This window comes from Telmatherina bonti, assembly GCF_933228915.1.
Source record: "Telmatherina bonti genome assembly, chromosome: 10".
NCBI classification, from domain to species: domain Eukaryota; kingdom Metazoa; phylum Chordata; class Actinopteri; order Atheriniformes; family Telmatherinidae; genus Telmatherina; species Telmatherina bonti.
In genome coordinates, this window is record NC_136628.1 from 12179834 (window position 1) to 12198862 (window position 19029).

Below are 19029 nucleotides of genomic sequence, written 5' to 3' on the forward strand. Positions count from 1 at the left end.
CGTCTGTCCCTGATTGAAAATCGATCGATCGAGTGTGTGTGTGTGTGTGTGTGTGTGTGTGTGTGTGTGTGTGTGTGTGTGTGTGAGTGTTTAGTTTACGTTGTAGTTGGTGTCATGTAATATTTACTGAATGTTTCGTGTGTTTTGTGTATGGTAATAAATTAATCATTACAAAATATTTAACTATATTAGAAAAATGTAAAGAGAAGTTCATTGTACATCTTCATTATATAGAGACACACAATTTGTTTCCCATTCGCCAAATTATTTATTGTTTAGATATAAATGCAGTCATGATCTGGGGAGTAACACATCATTGCCATCCTCTGCTTCTCATCAGTCTCACAGATGGTTCCTGGAGATGCTGCTGGTTCTCCTTCTGGTTATTTCCCAGCTGCCCTCCTGACATCTTCATCATCATCTGGCTCCAGAAGGTCACCGCTGCTCATGCAGATGTTGTTGGGGACGGTGGATGTACTTCACATCCTTCCAGAGCCTTTAGGAAGACGGACCTCCACCTGGTCTCTAGGATCCTGAAAGACGGACCTCCACCTGGTCTCTAGGATCCTGAAAGACGGACCTCCACCTGGTCTCTAGGATCCTGAAAGACCTCTCCACACACACCTGGCTTCTGACAGGCAGCAGTTGAAGCGAGCTTGCAGGTGGATTCAGACAGGCTGCCTGAGGAGCATCATGAGGAAGATGGACTGCTACAAGCAGGGGGAGATTCAATAAAGGATTCAATAAAATGTTTCTATCACAACTTTGCTGTGTCCCTGTGTCTGAGCATCTTCTTTACAGCATTGCATTCCCTACATTATCATTTATAATCCGTTTCCTGTTGCCAAATGTGCACAGCATCAGAGTAAACACCAGTTAAAACAGATGTGTTTAATATAAAGGACATTTTTTCCACTGAAAATATCTTTGCATATTTAAAACGGTTTTATTAGTGTTTTGATTTGCACTTTATTATACTAATAAGCATGAGGGAGACATGCAGAGACACATGACAGTCTGATGTTGCTTTGTATTGTTAACAACTGAGATAGATCCCTCTAGTGTAGGCCATAATATATGATGATATGATACATAAAGTTAAGTTTGCTGGATTTGTTCATTTATTTATTACAACTTCCTAAAAAGAATTTAGTGGGACGAACTGTCCCTGAAACGATAAGCCAACAATGATGCGAGACTGGCAATAGCCACGCACTCTGGGCACGTATGCAGGCGGGTCATACACGTTAGAAATAAATAAATATACGTACCAACTCATGTTCAGCCAATGGGAGGAGGATCCTTCGTCATCTTTAATGCGACGTAGTTTCATGAGAGAAGCGAATTCATTCTCCTAATTTAGCGCTTTGTTTTACTTTTGGCGGCAGAATAATTGTGGTCAAATGCGAGTTCGTCACTACCGGTTAGTGCACTACGTCCAGTGTTCCATTTGGGACAGTACTTACCCACCGCAGTGCGCACTACAGAGAAAAGTGCGTAGTGCACACTATGCACTATACACTATGCACTAATGAATTGAGACACAGCCACACACACAGTCCAGGGAGGGAATGATTCATGTGGGAGGGGACCGGGGGTGGTTGACGAGGGGGACATAGCATCTATAAACATCTCTTCTTCCGTTCTCAGGGGGGTTTGCACCGGCCCAAGGCCGTTGGGAAGCCAAATCCAGATATGATTGTTGTTTGGGTTACAGGCGAGAAAAACAATTTGCCTTCGGCCTTGAGTCCATAGCAGGTCTCATGTGTGTATATATATATATATATATATATATATATATATATATATATATATATATATATATATATATATATATATATATATATATATAATTTTATTTATTTATTTTTAATTTTTTTTCCCCCAAAAAGACAAATTTGGAAAGAAAGTTTAGCTTCACTCAATCCCTTTAATTGGCGCTGGATGGCGCTAATGAAAGTATACGTAAAATATGCGCAGCCTAGTTGCTACAGAAGAAGAAATGTAGGCCAGCCGCATGATGGGATATGAGAGTCCTCCGGCGGCGCGCTGCCGTCATGTCGCCTAGAGAGAAGCATATAGCCCTTCTCTCTGTTTTAGGCCTACTTCTTGTCGGTTTTTATTACATCCCCAATTTTCTTTATGCAACTTTAATTCTTGCGCTTTGTTGTTTCGCTTGTTATTATCACAGCGGAGAACATTTTCCCGCCAGGTTAGGCCCAGATCCTCGGGGTGGTCTGAAGGTCCAAGCCGGGCTAAGGCGCTGGTTGTGGGGCTGGGGGGCGACGAGCGTGTCGGTGCCAGCAAGAGGAAGAACCGGGAGTCACAGCAACAGAAGCGAGCTCCGACAGACAGAAGTACACTTCAGACAAAGACTCTGTGAACCCAGGATATATCGAAGGGAAGCGGCATCAAGTGACTCGTTTCTTTTCAGCCCCCGTGATATCCTCATGGGGAGTTACATCGGGAAGCCCGAGAGTCCGCCCGCAGACTCTGGGAGGCCGAGAGCCGGGAGAAATCCCCGGGAGCAGCTGCGAGAAAAACTATCTAGACCCAACCATGCTGTCTATACACCCAACAGGAGACTCTCATTCGCTGGGTAGGTTCATCAGGTTTTATCCCACTCGTGTCTGTAGGAGGCGGCAGCGTCTTGGCGGGTTTTAAACATCAACTAATGAGCCCTGAAATCGCTCCAGAAGCGAAAGCATATTGATGATCACCTGGAGAAATATTCAAAGAAGGAAAGATTTCTTTGGAAAGGCAAGCTCACAGACTGTAGTGTTTCTTAGGTGGAGACTTTAAATGTATTTTAATTTATAAACAGACTAGTAGGGGTGGGGAAATCGGGATTTTTTTTAATTTTTTTTATTTTTTTGCTTCTCAATTTTAAAAACGATTTTTTTTTAATCGATTTTTTTCCCCCAACTAAATAAAAATAATCCATTATAAAAAAATTTGTCATTTTTATTTATCCTTCAGCTTGTCTTCTTGGGCATTATAACAGAATGTTGTTGTTTTCCTCATTGAAATCAAGAAAAATGACGAGCAAAAAAAAAAAAAAAAAAATGTTTTCTACATTTATTTTGTTTTTAATCTACGAAAATCAGCAATATTGAAGAGTTGTGAGAATCGCAATTTAAATCGAATCGGCACCCAAAAAAACGGAATCGAATCTGGACAAAAGCATATCCTCACAGCCCTATAAACTATTGTAGGAAAAGTTGTATTTAGGTCTGAATGTGGTTCATAAGTTGTATAATTGAAAAACGTCCGGTTTTTACTTGGTTAAGGGGCAAAAAGATGGGTCTCTGTCCAATCATGAATCTTGTTTTACCATAACCGTGTATAAATCTTCAATCACTCAACACTTAGGACTACTTTACAACATTACATTTTGGCTGCAACAGAAGCCTACTTAAATTCATATGATTGTGTATATTGTGTATACAACTCAATCTGTTGGTTTCCTTGTATAGGCTATAATGAATTGGCTTGTAAAGCATCTTGAGATGGCATTGCCGTGATTTGACGCTATATAAATTGAATTGAATGTATTGGTTTTGCACATTAAAACAGTTTATCTTTGCAGTGTATTTAGTGCCTACAATAAATTTAGTATCTCCAATTTGGTGAAAGGCAGTGCTGAGAAATCAGAGAAATGAATAGCTGACAACTTTAGTCTTTTTTTTTTTTTTAGGGATGGTTAAAGCAAACTGCATCTGTACCCCCTGTTTTTAGGCATCAGCACATAGTAACTTGAACACAGATGTTTGCGATTTTTGTTTGTCTAACAGCGTTTCTTGGAAGGGCTGCATGTGGTGTGGCGGTATCCCCGCTCCTTTTATTCCAGTTAGGAAGGAATTGTTAGTCTCTATGTCGGCCCTGCAATGCACCGGCAGCCTGTCCAGGCCCAGGGTGTACCCTGCCTCTCACCTCTAGCTTCCCCATGACTTTGAACTAGAATATGTGGTTTAGGAAATGGATGTATGGAAAATGACCAAAGTGAATATGGAATATGTGGAGAATTTTTTTCAAAAGGCAAGTTTTCATTCCTTGGACATGAGTAACTTCCGCAGTAGGTCGTCAATTTGTTACTGACGTGTGTACCTGAGGTTTCATCCCCTTGTTGTGTACTCTGCAGGGAGCCACTGGGCACAGCAGGCCGGTTCACCATCACCCCCCAGCGCCATTACCCCCTGCAGAGACCGGGTGTCTCGTCAGTGGGAGTCCTGCCTCCAGTCAAGTGGGACGGCTTCAGAAAGAAGAACATCCTCAGTCCTCGTAATTCCCCGACCGTACTCAGTCCTGTCACTGTGAAGATTGCAAGACCCGACCACAGCAGCCCCAGGTCTTTGTTACTTTGTCAATTGTAAATTAGCTTAAATGAGATTGTCAGAGTTTTAGATGAATTGCATGTGAAGTAATACAGGGAAGACATTTCACTATAAACATGCTTAGCTGACAAACATAAGCTTTGAAATAGAATATTTTTCACAGTCAAGCTGCACATGTACTGTATTCATTGATGCAAGTCTAAAAGCATTTTGTGCAGGACCAATCTAAATTTCTTCAGTTACAAAGCATTTAAGTACTTTAGTTTCACTAATTGATTATTAATACTGACCAGAGCTGCCCCCTGTTTACTTTTTAGTGTGGACCACCTGAGCTGTACAGGATTCAACAGGGCCCCTGCAGACCCATGCTCCAGAGAGAGTGTGCTCAGGGTGTTGAAGGAAAGCCGCAAGAGAGAAGTTGAGGATGAAGACAGAAGCTTCACAGCTGAGCAGAAAAGCAAACGAAGGTACAAGACTTAAACGGCCCTAAAGTTAGCAGATAGTTTAACTTTATGCTAACTTGAAGATGTGCTTTTTAAATGACAGATGAATTGTAGCTTTTTTTCTTTCTCCTTTTGTCCTCCATTCACAAAGGATTTACTTCAGATTCTTTTTTTAAATTGTTTTTAAGTTGAATAAACTTTCTGGTTCTTGCAGACGGATCAGACAGGATGTGCACAGCTTCTGTTTAAACCCATTAACTTGTGACTCAAGTCTAAATATACTGACTGAGTTTGGAGTGACTTTTACCAGACTTGTCCACTTGTACTTTTATGTTATTTCAGAACAATTAAAATTAATCTGGACTAAAGTAAAGTAGTGATAAAGTAATATACTTCCCTCGTAGCCTCCCATTAGCTCAGTATGATTCCAGTCTGACTCTAAACCTGCACAGAAATTGGTTTGGTGGAATTCTTGACATAAAGGGGTCTGTGTTTTTTATATGGAAGTTTTAAATCCCTTCTCCTGTTTAAAGGCGTAATGACAGCGGTGGAAGTGGCCACTCTGCTTTTGGGCCTCTCTTGGCCAATGGAGCGCCGTCACAGCTGGTCCCTAAGTGAGTGCAATCTTTTGAAGCTGCATCATATTTTCAGATGTTCTCCAGGAAAATTCCAAAGTTTTATCGTCCTGGGAAACAAAAACCAAACGTGTAGTTTCTTTGTAGTAGGAGCTGATTATGTTTTGCTCTCCATATTCCAGGCCTGGAAGCTTGAAAAGAGGGATGACGTCTTTGGCAGTTGAGTCCACTATGAAGAGGTCTCGGACCTCCTCCATCAGCTCTGGTACTGCAATAAATGCCCCCAGAGGATCCACCGGCACCAGAAGGAACGCCATCCAAAGCTCCTACAGCTCTTCCCTCGGCCTCAGCCAGGTATTTTCATAGTACCACTAAAGTGTATGCATGTCTGCAGAGGGAAAGTGGAGTTATAAAGCTTTCATATCTACATTTATTGTCACAGTGGAAGAGATCCTCAGCAGCCAGTTCTCCGCTGTCCAGTCCTGGATCATCTCGCTCTCAGACTCCAGAGGGAGCCTCTAAAAGACCCAGGTCTGTCTTTGCCTGTGTGCTGAAACTCATCTGTGATTAAGCAGAAATCTAGTTTTTAACTTGTGGTTTCATTAACAGAGAGGATGATGCACAGTATCCCAGCTCGGCATCCTCAGCGAGATCAGATCAGACGCCATCTGAAAAGGCTCCTGTTACCTGTAAGTCAGACTTTCCTCCGCTGCGAGTGAGCCAGTTCACTATTTAATCTATTCACTACGATGTGGCACCTGCTTATTTAATAACTAATAAATATGTTCAACAACATTTACTTTTTATAATGCTGACAAGAGTACAGCTGGAAAGTGTGTTGGGAATATAAAAGTTTTGCATGCCACGCGGACACTTTAGAGAACAGACCGGCTGTCTGTCCCGTCTTTTAGCTGCAGTTACTGAGCTTATTCATCAGGTTTAAAGGCTAGTGTTTGGAAACATTTTGGATTTCACAGACGAGACCTGCACAAGCCTTACTTCCTATATGCAAATTATTAATTCTTTAGTCGGCAAATGTCCATATTTGTACATACAGAAAGTTTCTGCACACTTATCCATGAAATCATAGAACCACTGAGTTCTCTGTGCCAATAATGACAGGGTGGGCTACATCCAAGCTACTTCAATGACGTTGCTGCAGGTCTGTGCTCTCATGGTTAATATTATATTCAGCAATAGTCATTTCAAAGTTACTCATCTCTAGTTCAGTGTTGCACAGTTTGGGAACGCAGTGGATGCTAACAAGTTGACGCTACAATACATCCTATAAAACACGAAAGTAATTGCTTGTGGCTTCATAGTCGACTGTGCCAATGTAATTTCGGAATATTCAGTAGAGCAGCATTAATGGGTCATTTGTAGTTTCCTGTGCATGCACATTAACCAGTGGCATGCACGTTAACCAGTGGCATGCATGTTAACCAGTGGCATGCACGTTAACCAGTGGCATGCATGTTAACCAGTGGCATGCACGTTAACCAGTGGCATGCATGTTAACCAGTGGCATGCGCGTTAACCAGTGGCATGCGCGTTAACCAGTTACATGCGTATTAACCAGTGGCATGCACGTTAACCAGTGGCATGCACGTTAACCAGTGGCACATGCACGTTAACCAGTGGCACATGCACGTTAAGCAGTGGCACATGCACGTTAAGCAGTGGCACATGCACGTTAAGCAGTGGCATGCACGTTAAGCAGTGGCACATGCACGTTAAGCAGTGGCACATGCACGTTAAGCAGTGGCACATGCACGTTAAGCAGTGGCATGCGCGTTAACCAGTGGCATGCATGTTAACCAGTGGCATGCACGTTAACCAGTGGCATGCACGTTAACCAGTGGCATGCACGTTAACCAGTGGCACATGCACGTTAACCAGTGGCATGCACGTTAACCAGTGGCACATGCACGTTAAGCAGTGGCATGCACGTTAAGCAGTGGCATGCACGTTAAGCAGTGGCACATGCACGTTAAGCAGTTGCACATGCACGTTAAGCAGTTGCACATGCACGTTAAGCAGTGGCACATGCACGTTAAGCAGTGGCACATGCGCGTTAACCAGTGGCATGCGCGTTAACCAGTGGCATGCGCGTTAACCAGTGGCATGCGCGTTAACCAGTGGCACATGCACATTAACCAGTGGCATGCACGTTAAGCAGTGGCATGCACGTTAAGCAGTGGCATGCACGTTAAGCAGTGGCATGCACGTTAAGCAGTGGCATGCACATTAAGCAGTGACACATGCACATTAAGCAGTGACACATGCACATTAAGCAGTGGCACATGCACGTTAACCAGTGGCATGCACGTTAAGCAGTGACACATGCACGTTAAGCAGTGGCACATGCACGTTAACCAGTGGCACATGCACGTTAACCAGTGGCACATGCACGTTAACCAGTGGCATGCACGTTAACCAGTGGCATGCGCGTTAACCAGTGGCATGCGCGTTAACCAGTGGCACATGCACGTTAACCAGTGGCATGCACGTTAAGCAGTGACACATGCACGTTAAGCAGTGACACATGCACGTTAAGCAGTGACACATGCACGTTAACCAGTGACACATGCACGTTAACCAGTGGCACATGCACGTTAACCAGTGGTATGCACGTTAACCAGTGGCACATGCACGTTAACCAGTGACACATGCACGTTAACCAGTGGCATGCACGTTAACCAGTGGCATGCACGTTAACCAGTGGCATGCACGTTAACCAGTGACACATGCACGTTAAGCAGTGGCATGCACGTTAACCAGTGGCACATGCACGTTAACCAGTGACACATGCACGTTAAGCAGTGGCATGCACGTTAACCAGTGGCATGCACGTTAACCAGTGACACATGCACGTTAACCAGTGACACATGCACGTTAAGCAGTGGCATGTTATTCTGAAAATGGATGCCAACCTTGTTGCTGCTTACTACTGCTAACACATTTTTCATGTAAATTCCATGAAAAAATATAAACATAAGAAAAATATGTTGGATTTATTTCTGATTAGACATAAATAAGATAGTGGAGATAATTTTTATTATTTGTTTTTGTTTAATTAATGGATGAATGTAAAAGTATGTATTAGCCATGGACTGATGGATAAATACCTGAATGTGAGAAAAAGATGCATTAAAAAATCCTCATAATTGTTTAATGATGAAATTGTGAAGTAGCCAAAATGGCACACCGTTATCCTCTAAGGGTTTCTTTTTCAGTGGAGAAGTTCATTATATATTGTAACTCAGTTCTCAGCTTATTTATTCTGTTAGTATTGGTGCAGATATCGGTCCAGCACACACAATCATCGTGTTGTTCCTTCAGAAAGGAGAGAACTTAAGGTTAAAGGTCCATTATGTGTTGATGTTGCAGCCAAACTGACACCAGCTCCTAAGATCCCAGCCATTATCTCAACTGACTCTCCTGGTAGCGGTGGGAAGAGAAAACGGAAGATCCAGTTGGTGTCCAGCCACCGGGATGATCACATCTCTTTGGTTAGTGCTCCTAGTTTGTGTACCAGGGAATTGCAGCAACCTAGACTTCTGTTTCTCACTGTGCTTTATGTTTCGCAGCCTCCACCTCCTGAGCTGGGCTACGCAATCACTGCAAAAGATCTAGATGAAGAGAAAATGGCTGCCATCTGTAAGATCCAGAAGGTCCTGGAGACGCCTGGTGAGTCATTTCATTTGGCACCTTCATGCTTTACCGTTTCTGTTCACACTTAGTGACTCAAACGCTAGAAAAATTGTTTACGCAGCCGTTTGTTTATAACCACAGCTGTTGTTTTCTAACAAAACAAAGATATTCTTCTGTCAAAACAGGAGAGAAACAAATCATTTAGTTTCTCTGGTCTGTCTGTAACCCTCTTTTTCCTCCTTCTGCCTTAAGCTCCAGAACCAGAGAAATCTGTCTCTTCTCCAGCCACCACTTCCACTCAGCCTGCCTTCTCCACCAGTTCTACCACCACCAGCACCACCCTGAGCAGCCTCCTGTCAGCTCCGCTGCCCACATCATCCAGCGCTGCCACCCCAGTCATTAACTTGGATCCCAGCCCAGGCAACGGCAGCAGTACGACGCCTGCTGCCTTCAACTCCCTTCTGGAGCCGCTGAAGATAAAAACTAGCGCTGTTGCGAGTTCCGCATCTCCTGCCAGCGCACCCACAGGTGCGATCTCTGATGCTTCCGTATATCGCTTCCATTTTCATGTTCACTTATCGTCAGACTTTGCTGTATTGATGCATTTGTCCTTCTGTATGTCGTTGTGTCTTCAGTGTCACAGGCCAGCAGCTTAAACCTGAGCACATCTACTACAGCTCCACAACTTGCCTCTGCCTCCCAGTCTCAGCCCCCCTCTGTTTGCGTAGGGCAACCTTCTGCCTTCCTTCAGGTGCTGGGTCAGGTCTCCAAGGCTGCCACCAGCACCCCTGTAGCACCTGTAGCGGGACCAACCCTTTTTGGCCTCTCCAGCCAGATCAGCGCCTCCTCAGCTTCCTCAGCAACCACCCTTGTCACGACTACTGCTGCTCCAGCCAGCAGTTCTCAGTCAACCAGTAACATCAACCCTCTGCTGACTGCAGGGTTCAAGCCGATTTTTCCTGCTACAACCACCACCGCCTCCTCCACAACATCATCTTCAGAGAGCAAGCCCTCAGTCCAAAATTTCAAGTCCATCTTTGGAGAAGTTGCAGCCTTTGCACAGCCCTCGTCCCTCTCTACCACCTCTGCAGCCTCCACGCTTTCTTCAAGTACCACATCTTCAATATTTGGATCATCAACAAGCATCACCTCAGCTTTCCCAAACTTCAAAAACTCCCCTGCAGCCCCTACAGCCTCCACAGGCTCCGTCACCACAACTCAGTCTGCAGCCCAGCCAGCTGTCAAATCCCCCTTTGGAAGCTGGTCGGCACCTTCCACCACGACAAGCAGCAGCTCAGCCTCAGTGCAGCCTTCTAGTACTGGGAGCACGTTTCAGTTTGGGGCTGCAGCAACCACCACTGCAGCAGCAGCTTCTGCTGCAGTGACGACAACATCCAGCCAGTCTGCCATCACATTCGGTGGCTCTCAGTCTAACCCTCAAGCTGCTAACCAGAATGTCTTTTCCTTTGGCAAGACAGCGCCGGGCCAGGCGGCAGCCAGCCAGAACACAACCACTGCATCATTTGGAGGCTTCGCCATGGCCAGCACAGCTTCCACTGCTGCTGCCACCACCACCCAGTCCACTTTCAGCTTTGGAAAGTCTGCACTGGAAGCTCCCGCGGTGCAGTCGACCTTTGGCTCTTCAGCAGCACCGTTCACATTTGGAGCCAGCAGCACGTCATCCACGCCTGCCTCTAACCCCGCTCCTTCCTCTGCTCCCTTTACGTTTGGATCTGCCTCCACATCAGTGACCTTTGGGACCCCAGCCAAGCCGGCATTTGGAGCAAGCTCCACTGGTTTTGCTTTTGGTGCCAGTCCAGCTCTTTCCTCTACGCCCTCTGCTGCACCAAGCTTTGGTGCCACAACTCAGACTCAGAGCTCTTCCTCAAACACCTTTGCATTCGGTGGTGCTGCTGCACAGCAGGCTCCGTCTGGCCCTGCTCAACCAGCATCTGGCGGGTTTAACTTTGGATCCAGTATGCCTGTTCCCCAGTTTGGTACTCCAGTTTCCAGTAATCCTGCACCACAGATGGGAGGGTTCAACTTTGGGGCGGCTGCAGACAAACCAGCTTTTGGTGAGTGATAAACAAAGCAACCAGCAGTGTAATTATTCAAATTTTTTTATTTGCAGACAGGCAGATTATGAGACACAGATAAAAATCACAAACATTACAGTGTGTGTGTGTGTGTGTGTGTGTGTGTGTGTGTGTGTGTGTGTGTGTAACCATTCATTCATTCCATCCGGTCTAATTGCCATATTAAACCTTGCTAGCAATAGACTGGTTTTAATGGTCACAGAAACAATAAAAAGTTTTTGACACATTTTTTTTTTCAATTAGAAACATTTAATCACAGTTATTTGGTAATTTTAGTATTTACAGTCAGACTTTACTTGTTTTTGTCCTTGTTTAAAAAAAAAAAAAAAAACGTCTTCTTTTTTTTTTTTGTGCTCTTCACTCTGCAGGGACGTCTACGCCAGCCTTTGGCCAGAGTGCTGCTGCAGGGCCGATTCCCTTTGGAAGTCCTGGAACTCCAGGCCAAGGCTTCCCCGTTCCCTTCGGTAGGTTAATAATTGTGGCTCTTTATAAGAAGCTGAAGCTTATTTGAGGACTGAGCAAACAAGTCTGTTTTTTAAAAAGAGGTCAAATTAGCAAAACCAAGATAAAGTCATGATGTTAACTGAACGAAGTAACTTCAGTTGTAACAGCAGATGGACTAAACACAAATAAACCAAACTACCCTTTGTGTTAAACTTAAGAACCAGAAGTGGGTGTATGATGAGTGGAGTGCGTAGAGCTGCACAATATATTGTTTAAAGCATCATCATCACAATGTCTGTGTGCGCATTAGTCACATTGGAGGTCCTGCAAAGTCAGAGGCAAATGAACTTGATGTTCTCATCAGTTTTTAGGCTACCTGACACACAGGTTTGTTCCAGTGGCTATAAATAAACATTTGTGGTGAAACATATTTTACATTTGGACATGATGGAACAAAACATGCACTCAGGACCTTGGGTAATAAAAGGACTTAAGCTATGTGGCTGTAGGTGCCACCGTCGCAAAGCCTAAAGCAGGAATCCTGCTGAATTTGTGGCATTTGTTGAATTTCTTTCCCAATGATTACTGGGATGGGCTCCAGCTTCCCCACAGCACTTAATTGGATCCAAGCAGTTAAAAGGATGGATGGCATATGTCTCCATGTTTCACATTTCTACAGGCTTTTTGTGCTTTTAATTAGGCATCGGAGTTCACCAACCTCTGATCTTACATGGAAGGCATATTCCGTGCATGCTGTTATGTATCCAGCCAGCGTTGCTGCATGAGTGTGACATTAGTGATGCACAATGTGAGCTACGAGCATGTAGCGATTTGTAAGCATAAACGATCAACAATGAATCATAAATTCTCAGAACAGGAGTCTAAATATTTTAACATTGTGGGTTATTGTGCATTACTCTGTATACTAGGAATGGCAAACTGGAATTACATCAGTTGCATAATTTATACCGCACACTACATGCCTCCAACTGCGCAAGCTTTGTCACGCCTCATCAGAGTCCATTACAGTGTGACGATTTATGAAAAGACAAACGTGTACGAGTGACCTGCACAGGCAGCTGAGAGAAAGACCATTGTACATGATGGAACTAGACAAGTACCAATGGTTTAAATGCATCTAATGTTGGTTCTCAAAGTTATTCTGAGCAACCGTAACTATTCAAGTCATAGCTGTGCGTCAAACCAGCTGACAGGTCCAGTTTTAGTGCCATTTACCATTTGAATAATTGCAGGCGGTGTCTACAATTAGGAGCTGTCAGGAGCTGGTGTCTACATGAACATGAGGTTGAAAGCAGAATTGTAGTTCTTATAAACACATACTTTATTTAACAGGGTCTCCAGCGACTCCCACCTTCTCTATAGGAGCTGGGTCAAAGCCAAGTGGAGCACGCCAGAGACTGCAGGCACGGAGGCAACACACCAGGAAGAAGTAACCCGCTGCGTGTCCCAACACCTCTTTCAGAAGACTCCAGGTGTTGCTGCTATGGCTAACCTGATTAACCATGCTCCGTTTTAAGCCCAACATCCCACGATTAGGCTTCTGCCATGAACCTCTGCTTCCCTCCCATCCTCCACTGGGCTGTGCTGGCCCAGAGCTTTGTGTTTGCAGAGGAGTTTGCTGAGATCATGCTGCCCTGAGGACTTCATGGCGCAGTGGGGAGAGAGGATCCACAGCGATGTACGATACTTGAAGAAACGAGAAAAGACAGTTTGATTCCAAACAAAAGCATATCCAAAGTTTGTTTTGTTTTTTTTTTTGTTTTTTTTAACCCTTCCTTTTTTTTAGTATGTAGACACTCTGGTTTGTCTTAAGAAGAAAGCTGAGTCGGACGAAGACATGGAGCCTCGGCTCAGGCATTTATTTTTTTACGTGAAGCATTCTCTGGTTTGTACATTACCGAATGTTTGAGTGTGTTTTCTGATTCTGAATGAGGTGGGGGGGGTTGCACAGCTAATTCAGATGTGGTACCACACTGCAGTGTAAATGTAGAGTTATGAGATGTTTGCATTTAAATTATTTTTTTAATTGGCTCTCTGGCTCTGTAAATTACTGTTTTCTGCACCTGAAGGGCAACTTAGTAAATGTCTTAATGTATTTTGTGCAGATGTTTTGTGGTGTTGTTTCATACTTTTTGTCAGTGCAAACGTTTCCAGAGTCCTCCCCTGGACAGCCTTTTCTTGGATAGCGATTGCCAACGCAGATGGTTGCAGGTCCGTTTGTGATTTAGTGTGACTACTCTCCACTTGTGCTGACGAACCAAAGCCAACTGTTCAACTTCATGTGAAAAGAGTCTGTGATCTTAAAATCCTGACATGTTTGTGCCAGACTACCTCTCTTCATGCCTCGGCACTGAAACCTTTTGGGAATTGATTCTAAAAATGACTAATTTAACATTATAGATTGGATTTTATGCTGTACTACTGTTAATGCTAACAATAGCAAAGGAGTTTTAAGTATCGGCACAACAACATAGTAGCCCTACATGAGATAAATGAAATGATGCTGCAGAAAGGAAAGCAGAAACGTTTATCTGCTTTGTAATGACAGAAAAGCTCACAGTTCACCCACATCTTAATGTGAGGAATTTTTCCCCATCAAACTTGACAATGAAATAGTTGTCAGCCATTTTTAGCAAAGCGATCTGTTCCTGGTAATGATTGTGAAAAAGTGAGTTTGATAGTCGGGTTTGAATGAATAAATATGAGTGTTTGATGTTAAAGGAATAAGATGTAACACTCTAAAAGTCTCTGCTTTTCTGCCATGAAACCATAATGCCAGACACACTGAAGTGACCCTACCGTTCAGATTAACTGTCCAGCTCCTCACTATGTATTATTACCAGTATATGTATATATTTTGTAGTTGTAATTTCCATAAAAATTTGGTCTTAATAGGAAATGTAAATAAAAGCTGAATTCAGTGATTTGTAAATCATTTAATACAGAGAAACCTTTACTGCTGTTAAGTTATGCTCCGTACATCGGCGTACTCTCCACATCGGTAAGAGAATACGTATAAATATGCAGAGAAAATTATGCACAACATGAATAATAAAAACCAGAAGACCCAGAGAAGCGTTCTCCACTGTAACCGAGTGCCTGCAGCATCGTGGGAGGCTACACAGCCAGGACACCGGGTGTTTGAGCTGCTGCTGTCTGGAAGGAGCTTTAGGGTCACAGCCAAATGGTCAACAGACAGCGGTCGTCACCATCAATGCAACACTTGACCTAACCAACCCAACTGACCTAAATAAATACATCTTATTACTAAGTTTGTGCATATTTTTATTTATATATAAGTAATATGGAGAGTTTTCCAATTTTGTTTGATCTGATTTCCTGTCATGAAATGTGAAAATGCTTTCTGTCCTGATGCAGTGTGTTGCCAGGTCCAAACTGTTCCAGAACCGGAAGAGATCAGTCGGACTTATTGATCCCTCCGATGGGCCACATGCTCGTTTTAACATCATTTCTGCTGTCTATTGACGATAAGATTGATGGATTTTTACAGTTTTATAAATCCAGCCACAACCTGAGCCTGCTTGGACACACACATAATATGCACACATATATTTATATATTTGTGTGTGTGTGTGTAAATATACATATATATTAGATTTAGTGTTTCTTTTCTAAAGAATACCTGATCTTTGTGTATTTCAGCTCTTTCACTTTACAATACTTCACAGCTTCTCCTGTTTGTATTTAGCAAGATTCTTTTGAGATCCCAGAGTATTCCCAACTTTAGGTACAGCATGACGGTTGTGATCATTTAGTTCATGAACAAAAGAGTGAATGAGCAAAAGGTTTGTTAAAGGTGGAGTATGTAAGATTTTCAATATTTTCAAAATAAATTAATAAAATAACTACAATCATAATTAGATAGTTTTTTTAACATGTAGGTTCCAGTCTGTCCATATTTGATGCGTTATTGAATTACAAGTTTAATTAATGACAAAAAGCACTTTTTTTTTACTGGTAGGCAGACATTTAAGAAAGGTCTAACTGCAGTTAACATCCAGGATGAATATGTGCTCATGTTCTGATATGATTATGGGCAAGTAATTAAATATCCTTACAGCAGTTATCAGTCACTACAAATGGAAACTAATCTTTATTCTTCTGCTCAGTAGACATGATCACATTAAACTAGACTCCCTTTCCTTACTTAAACACTTCCATCATCATTAATTACATGATTACAATCATTTTCAGATAGATGGTTAACTCATTATAAAATTATTACATTATTTACACTTTCCCATCAATTAAAAAATATACATCCAATACAAATACAGTGACATGGCATTCCTTTATTGAATAAGTATAAATCAAAGCTACTGAGGTGTGTTAAAAACTCAAGTTACACAGCTCTTCAACTGTAATTGTCAAACCTTTTGAGCCATGAACCCCTGCATAACACCAGGTGCACATTGGCTGCCATGTTTCTGCCGGCCTGCTCCAGGGAAGCTGTGGCTACACATGTATCTTATCACCACATATGAATATGGAGTAGATATATAACAGAAAAGATAGCGCTTTTAGTGCACAATGTAAATCTAATTTGATATATCATTTTACTTTTTTACAAAATGTTGACCCCCCGCCAACTCTTTTGGGAACCCAGTTTGAGAGGGACAAAAGCACAGAATAAAAACATTTTATACAACACAAAAATAAACATTCAGAAAGGTCTGTGTAGTACACCTCTCGTGTGTGCACGCTGATATAAATGCAGGATAAATCCATATACAACAAATGAACAAACACATGAATGGATGCAGTCACCTCCCTGTAGGACTGTATACACAGTGTACAACACACACATTATAACTGGTTTGTTAAAGAGAATATTGACATGATAACATAACTAATAAAACAATGGAAACCAACCAAAGTATGTGTGTGTGTGTGAGAAGCGAGTAGTTTTATTGCTCCAAGTGTATGAACTCACATTAGGATTTTTTGTCTCCATATATCAGTGAAAAACTCCCTCAATCTATGAAACAAGAGTTCATGACTTTAATTCTAAAGCCCAATAACAACCCCTAATAATCAATAATTGGTGAGGAATTACTTTATTAAATTGCAATAAAAAATCTTGCCTCTTTTCTCCATTTCATTTAGTCAAAGACACTTACACTCTAACTCTACAAAAACACGAACAGCCCAGTGAAACTACTTTATTACACTTCCCCATATTCAACATAAACAGATGCAAAACAAGGTTTCCCAGCACTGCCATGCCAAAGGTTACCTAATATTACAAAGCCTTTCACATGAATGTTTTTGATAAGGAACTTAAACTATCACAGCTGAGTGATTATGAAACCATTTTTAAAGAGGGTACATTAAGTTCCTTTTGTCTTATCTACAGAGTCAAATTTCTCTTAAATATCAGGTTTACAACATAACTTAGAAAAATTAGGCAATTCTATCCTTAAAAAAAGTCAACCAACCTACAAATCAAATCAAAGCGTTTCTTGTCATTTGCACTGTAAAGAAACAAGTTTCCCTGTAAAATGAAATTGTACAACTGAGTGCAATGTTCTTGGAAAAGACTCCATAACACACCTAGATATCCACATTTTCAAAAATCACAAAGAAATCTTCAACATTTACTTCCTCCCAACTGCAGAAAAAATGACAAAGAAATGAAACTGCTGGTTGTCCATACATGGAAGAGTCTTAGCATAGCAGAAGGATTGTTTAACTCTTTAGATATCTCCAGCTCTCTCTTTTGCTCAGTGAGGTTTGTGTTCCATATCAAGTTAAACAAGCTGTGAACAAAGATGTTCTCATCAATACTTTCAAGGAAGGAGGACTGAATGTTGATGTCAGTGTTGAAGTTTTCAAATCCGAGGTTTTTCCGGAGAAACGCAGCCTTCACATTCGGAATTTGATCTGGTTACTACATCAAAACTAAACACTTTGGTAAATTTGTACACAACTTGACATGGACTCATTTAGTATGTTACAAATCTTTAACAATCCACATATCTGATTTAAAAAAAAAAAAAAATTGCACAAACTCTTTTATAAAAAGTCAGATTGATGTTGTTATTCTCCTTTATGTAAAAATTGATGGCTGTCTTTGGACAGAAACCAATGGAAAGCTGTTTTATTTTCCTTTATAGATATGTAACCAACAAAAAATATGAAAATTTGTCTCGAATGTAGGAAATAGATGGAGTTTCTGTAAATGTAGCAGTGGATCTATTGAACATCATTTATTTTCTGTACCCCTTTTTTCAGTTCAGGGACTTGATGGTTTCTAGGGTTCACTTCTAGGGAGAATTTAGAGTGATCAATCAAGTTGCCATGCATGTCTATGGATGACTGAAGGAAGGTGGAGGATCCGGAGAGAGCCCAAAGGAGAACACACAAGATCCACACAGAAATTCCACAGTTCAACCTCTTTTTATATACCGCTAACCCCTTCACATTTATTAAATATATTCACACCATCTCACTCTGGTTACAACTACAGACATACCTGACCAATATTCTGAAGAACACAGTTGTATTATCAGCAACTGATTAGTTTCTCTGTTTTAATAATCCCCCTTTCTCTGCTGATTGAGTCTCTTTCAGTATTCTTGCAAAATGTTACATGCACAGAACAATATGTTTTCAAGAATAGACTTAATTCAACATTTCATCAATCAACTGGAAAAAACTAAAAACAACATGAAATCTTGAAATTTATTAAAACGAATAACTCTAGTATGAGACTCTTAGCATTCAGTTTTTTTTCTTTTTTTTGTTTGTTCATTTTTTTCCCCAAAGCTTTATTGAGAATAATCAATACAAGAATACATCCACAAGAACGTAGTGATGCATATAGTGAGAACAGCGATGAGAGAGAATAAGAAAACACACACACACACACACACATATATATATATATATATATATATATATATATATATATATATATATATATATATATATATATATATATATATATATATATATATATATATATATATATATATATATATATATATATATATATATACATATATGTTGCACACTTGAATAATGAGTCAGTGTGTGGTCTTTGCGGGTTTTATTATGATCGGCTGTTAGAAACAGAAATGAAGGGACAGTAAGTATAATGATCCACCATTTTCAACAGCCGACACAGCACTGAATACTGTGGCGCACGCTCAGAGTGCTCATTGCATGAGGCACTCCCTCTTGTTAACCAATAACCAAGGGGGGGGGTAGCTTGTGTCAGTCCCCTATATTCCCACACTCTCACCTCAAAAACTTAATTTCATCCCGACATTCTCAATAGGTTACACTAGGACATGCCTTGTTCACAGTCTGACATGCTTTACACATATACCATATACCGGTCACTTCCAGATAGGAGTCAGAGTTCATCAAGAAACAGAGATGCAATACTGTTGCTAGTCCCAAAATCAGACATATATCTCCTGTTAATGTCAGATTC

General features: G+C 41.6%; 1 protein-coding gene across 1 annotated transcript; it reads left to right on the top strand.

The window, feature by feature from the left end:
• Window positions 1-2027: 2027 nt before the first annotated feature.
• pom121 (POM121 transmembrane nucleoporin) lies at window positions 2028-14749 on the top strand (the record flags this gene model as incomplete). Its single annotated transcript, XM_079248317.1, has 13 exons — window positions 2028-2599; window positions 4142-4348; window positions 4652-4801; window positions 5311-5391; window positions 5535-5706; window positions 5795-5883; window positions 5962-6041; window positions 8743-8864; window positions 8943-9042; window positions 9259-9534; window positions 9642-11081; window positions 11471-11566; window positions 12900-14749. 13 exons carry the CDS (start codon window positions 2028-2030, stop codon window positions 12998-13000), a joined length of 3486 nt encoding a protein of 1161 aa, XP_079104443.1. The 3' UTR covers window positions 13001-14749.
• Window positions 14750-19029: the final 4280 nt, after the last annotated feature.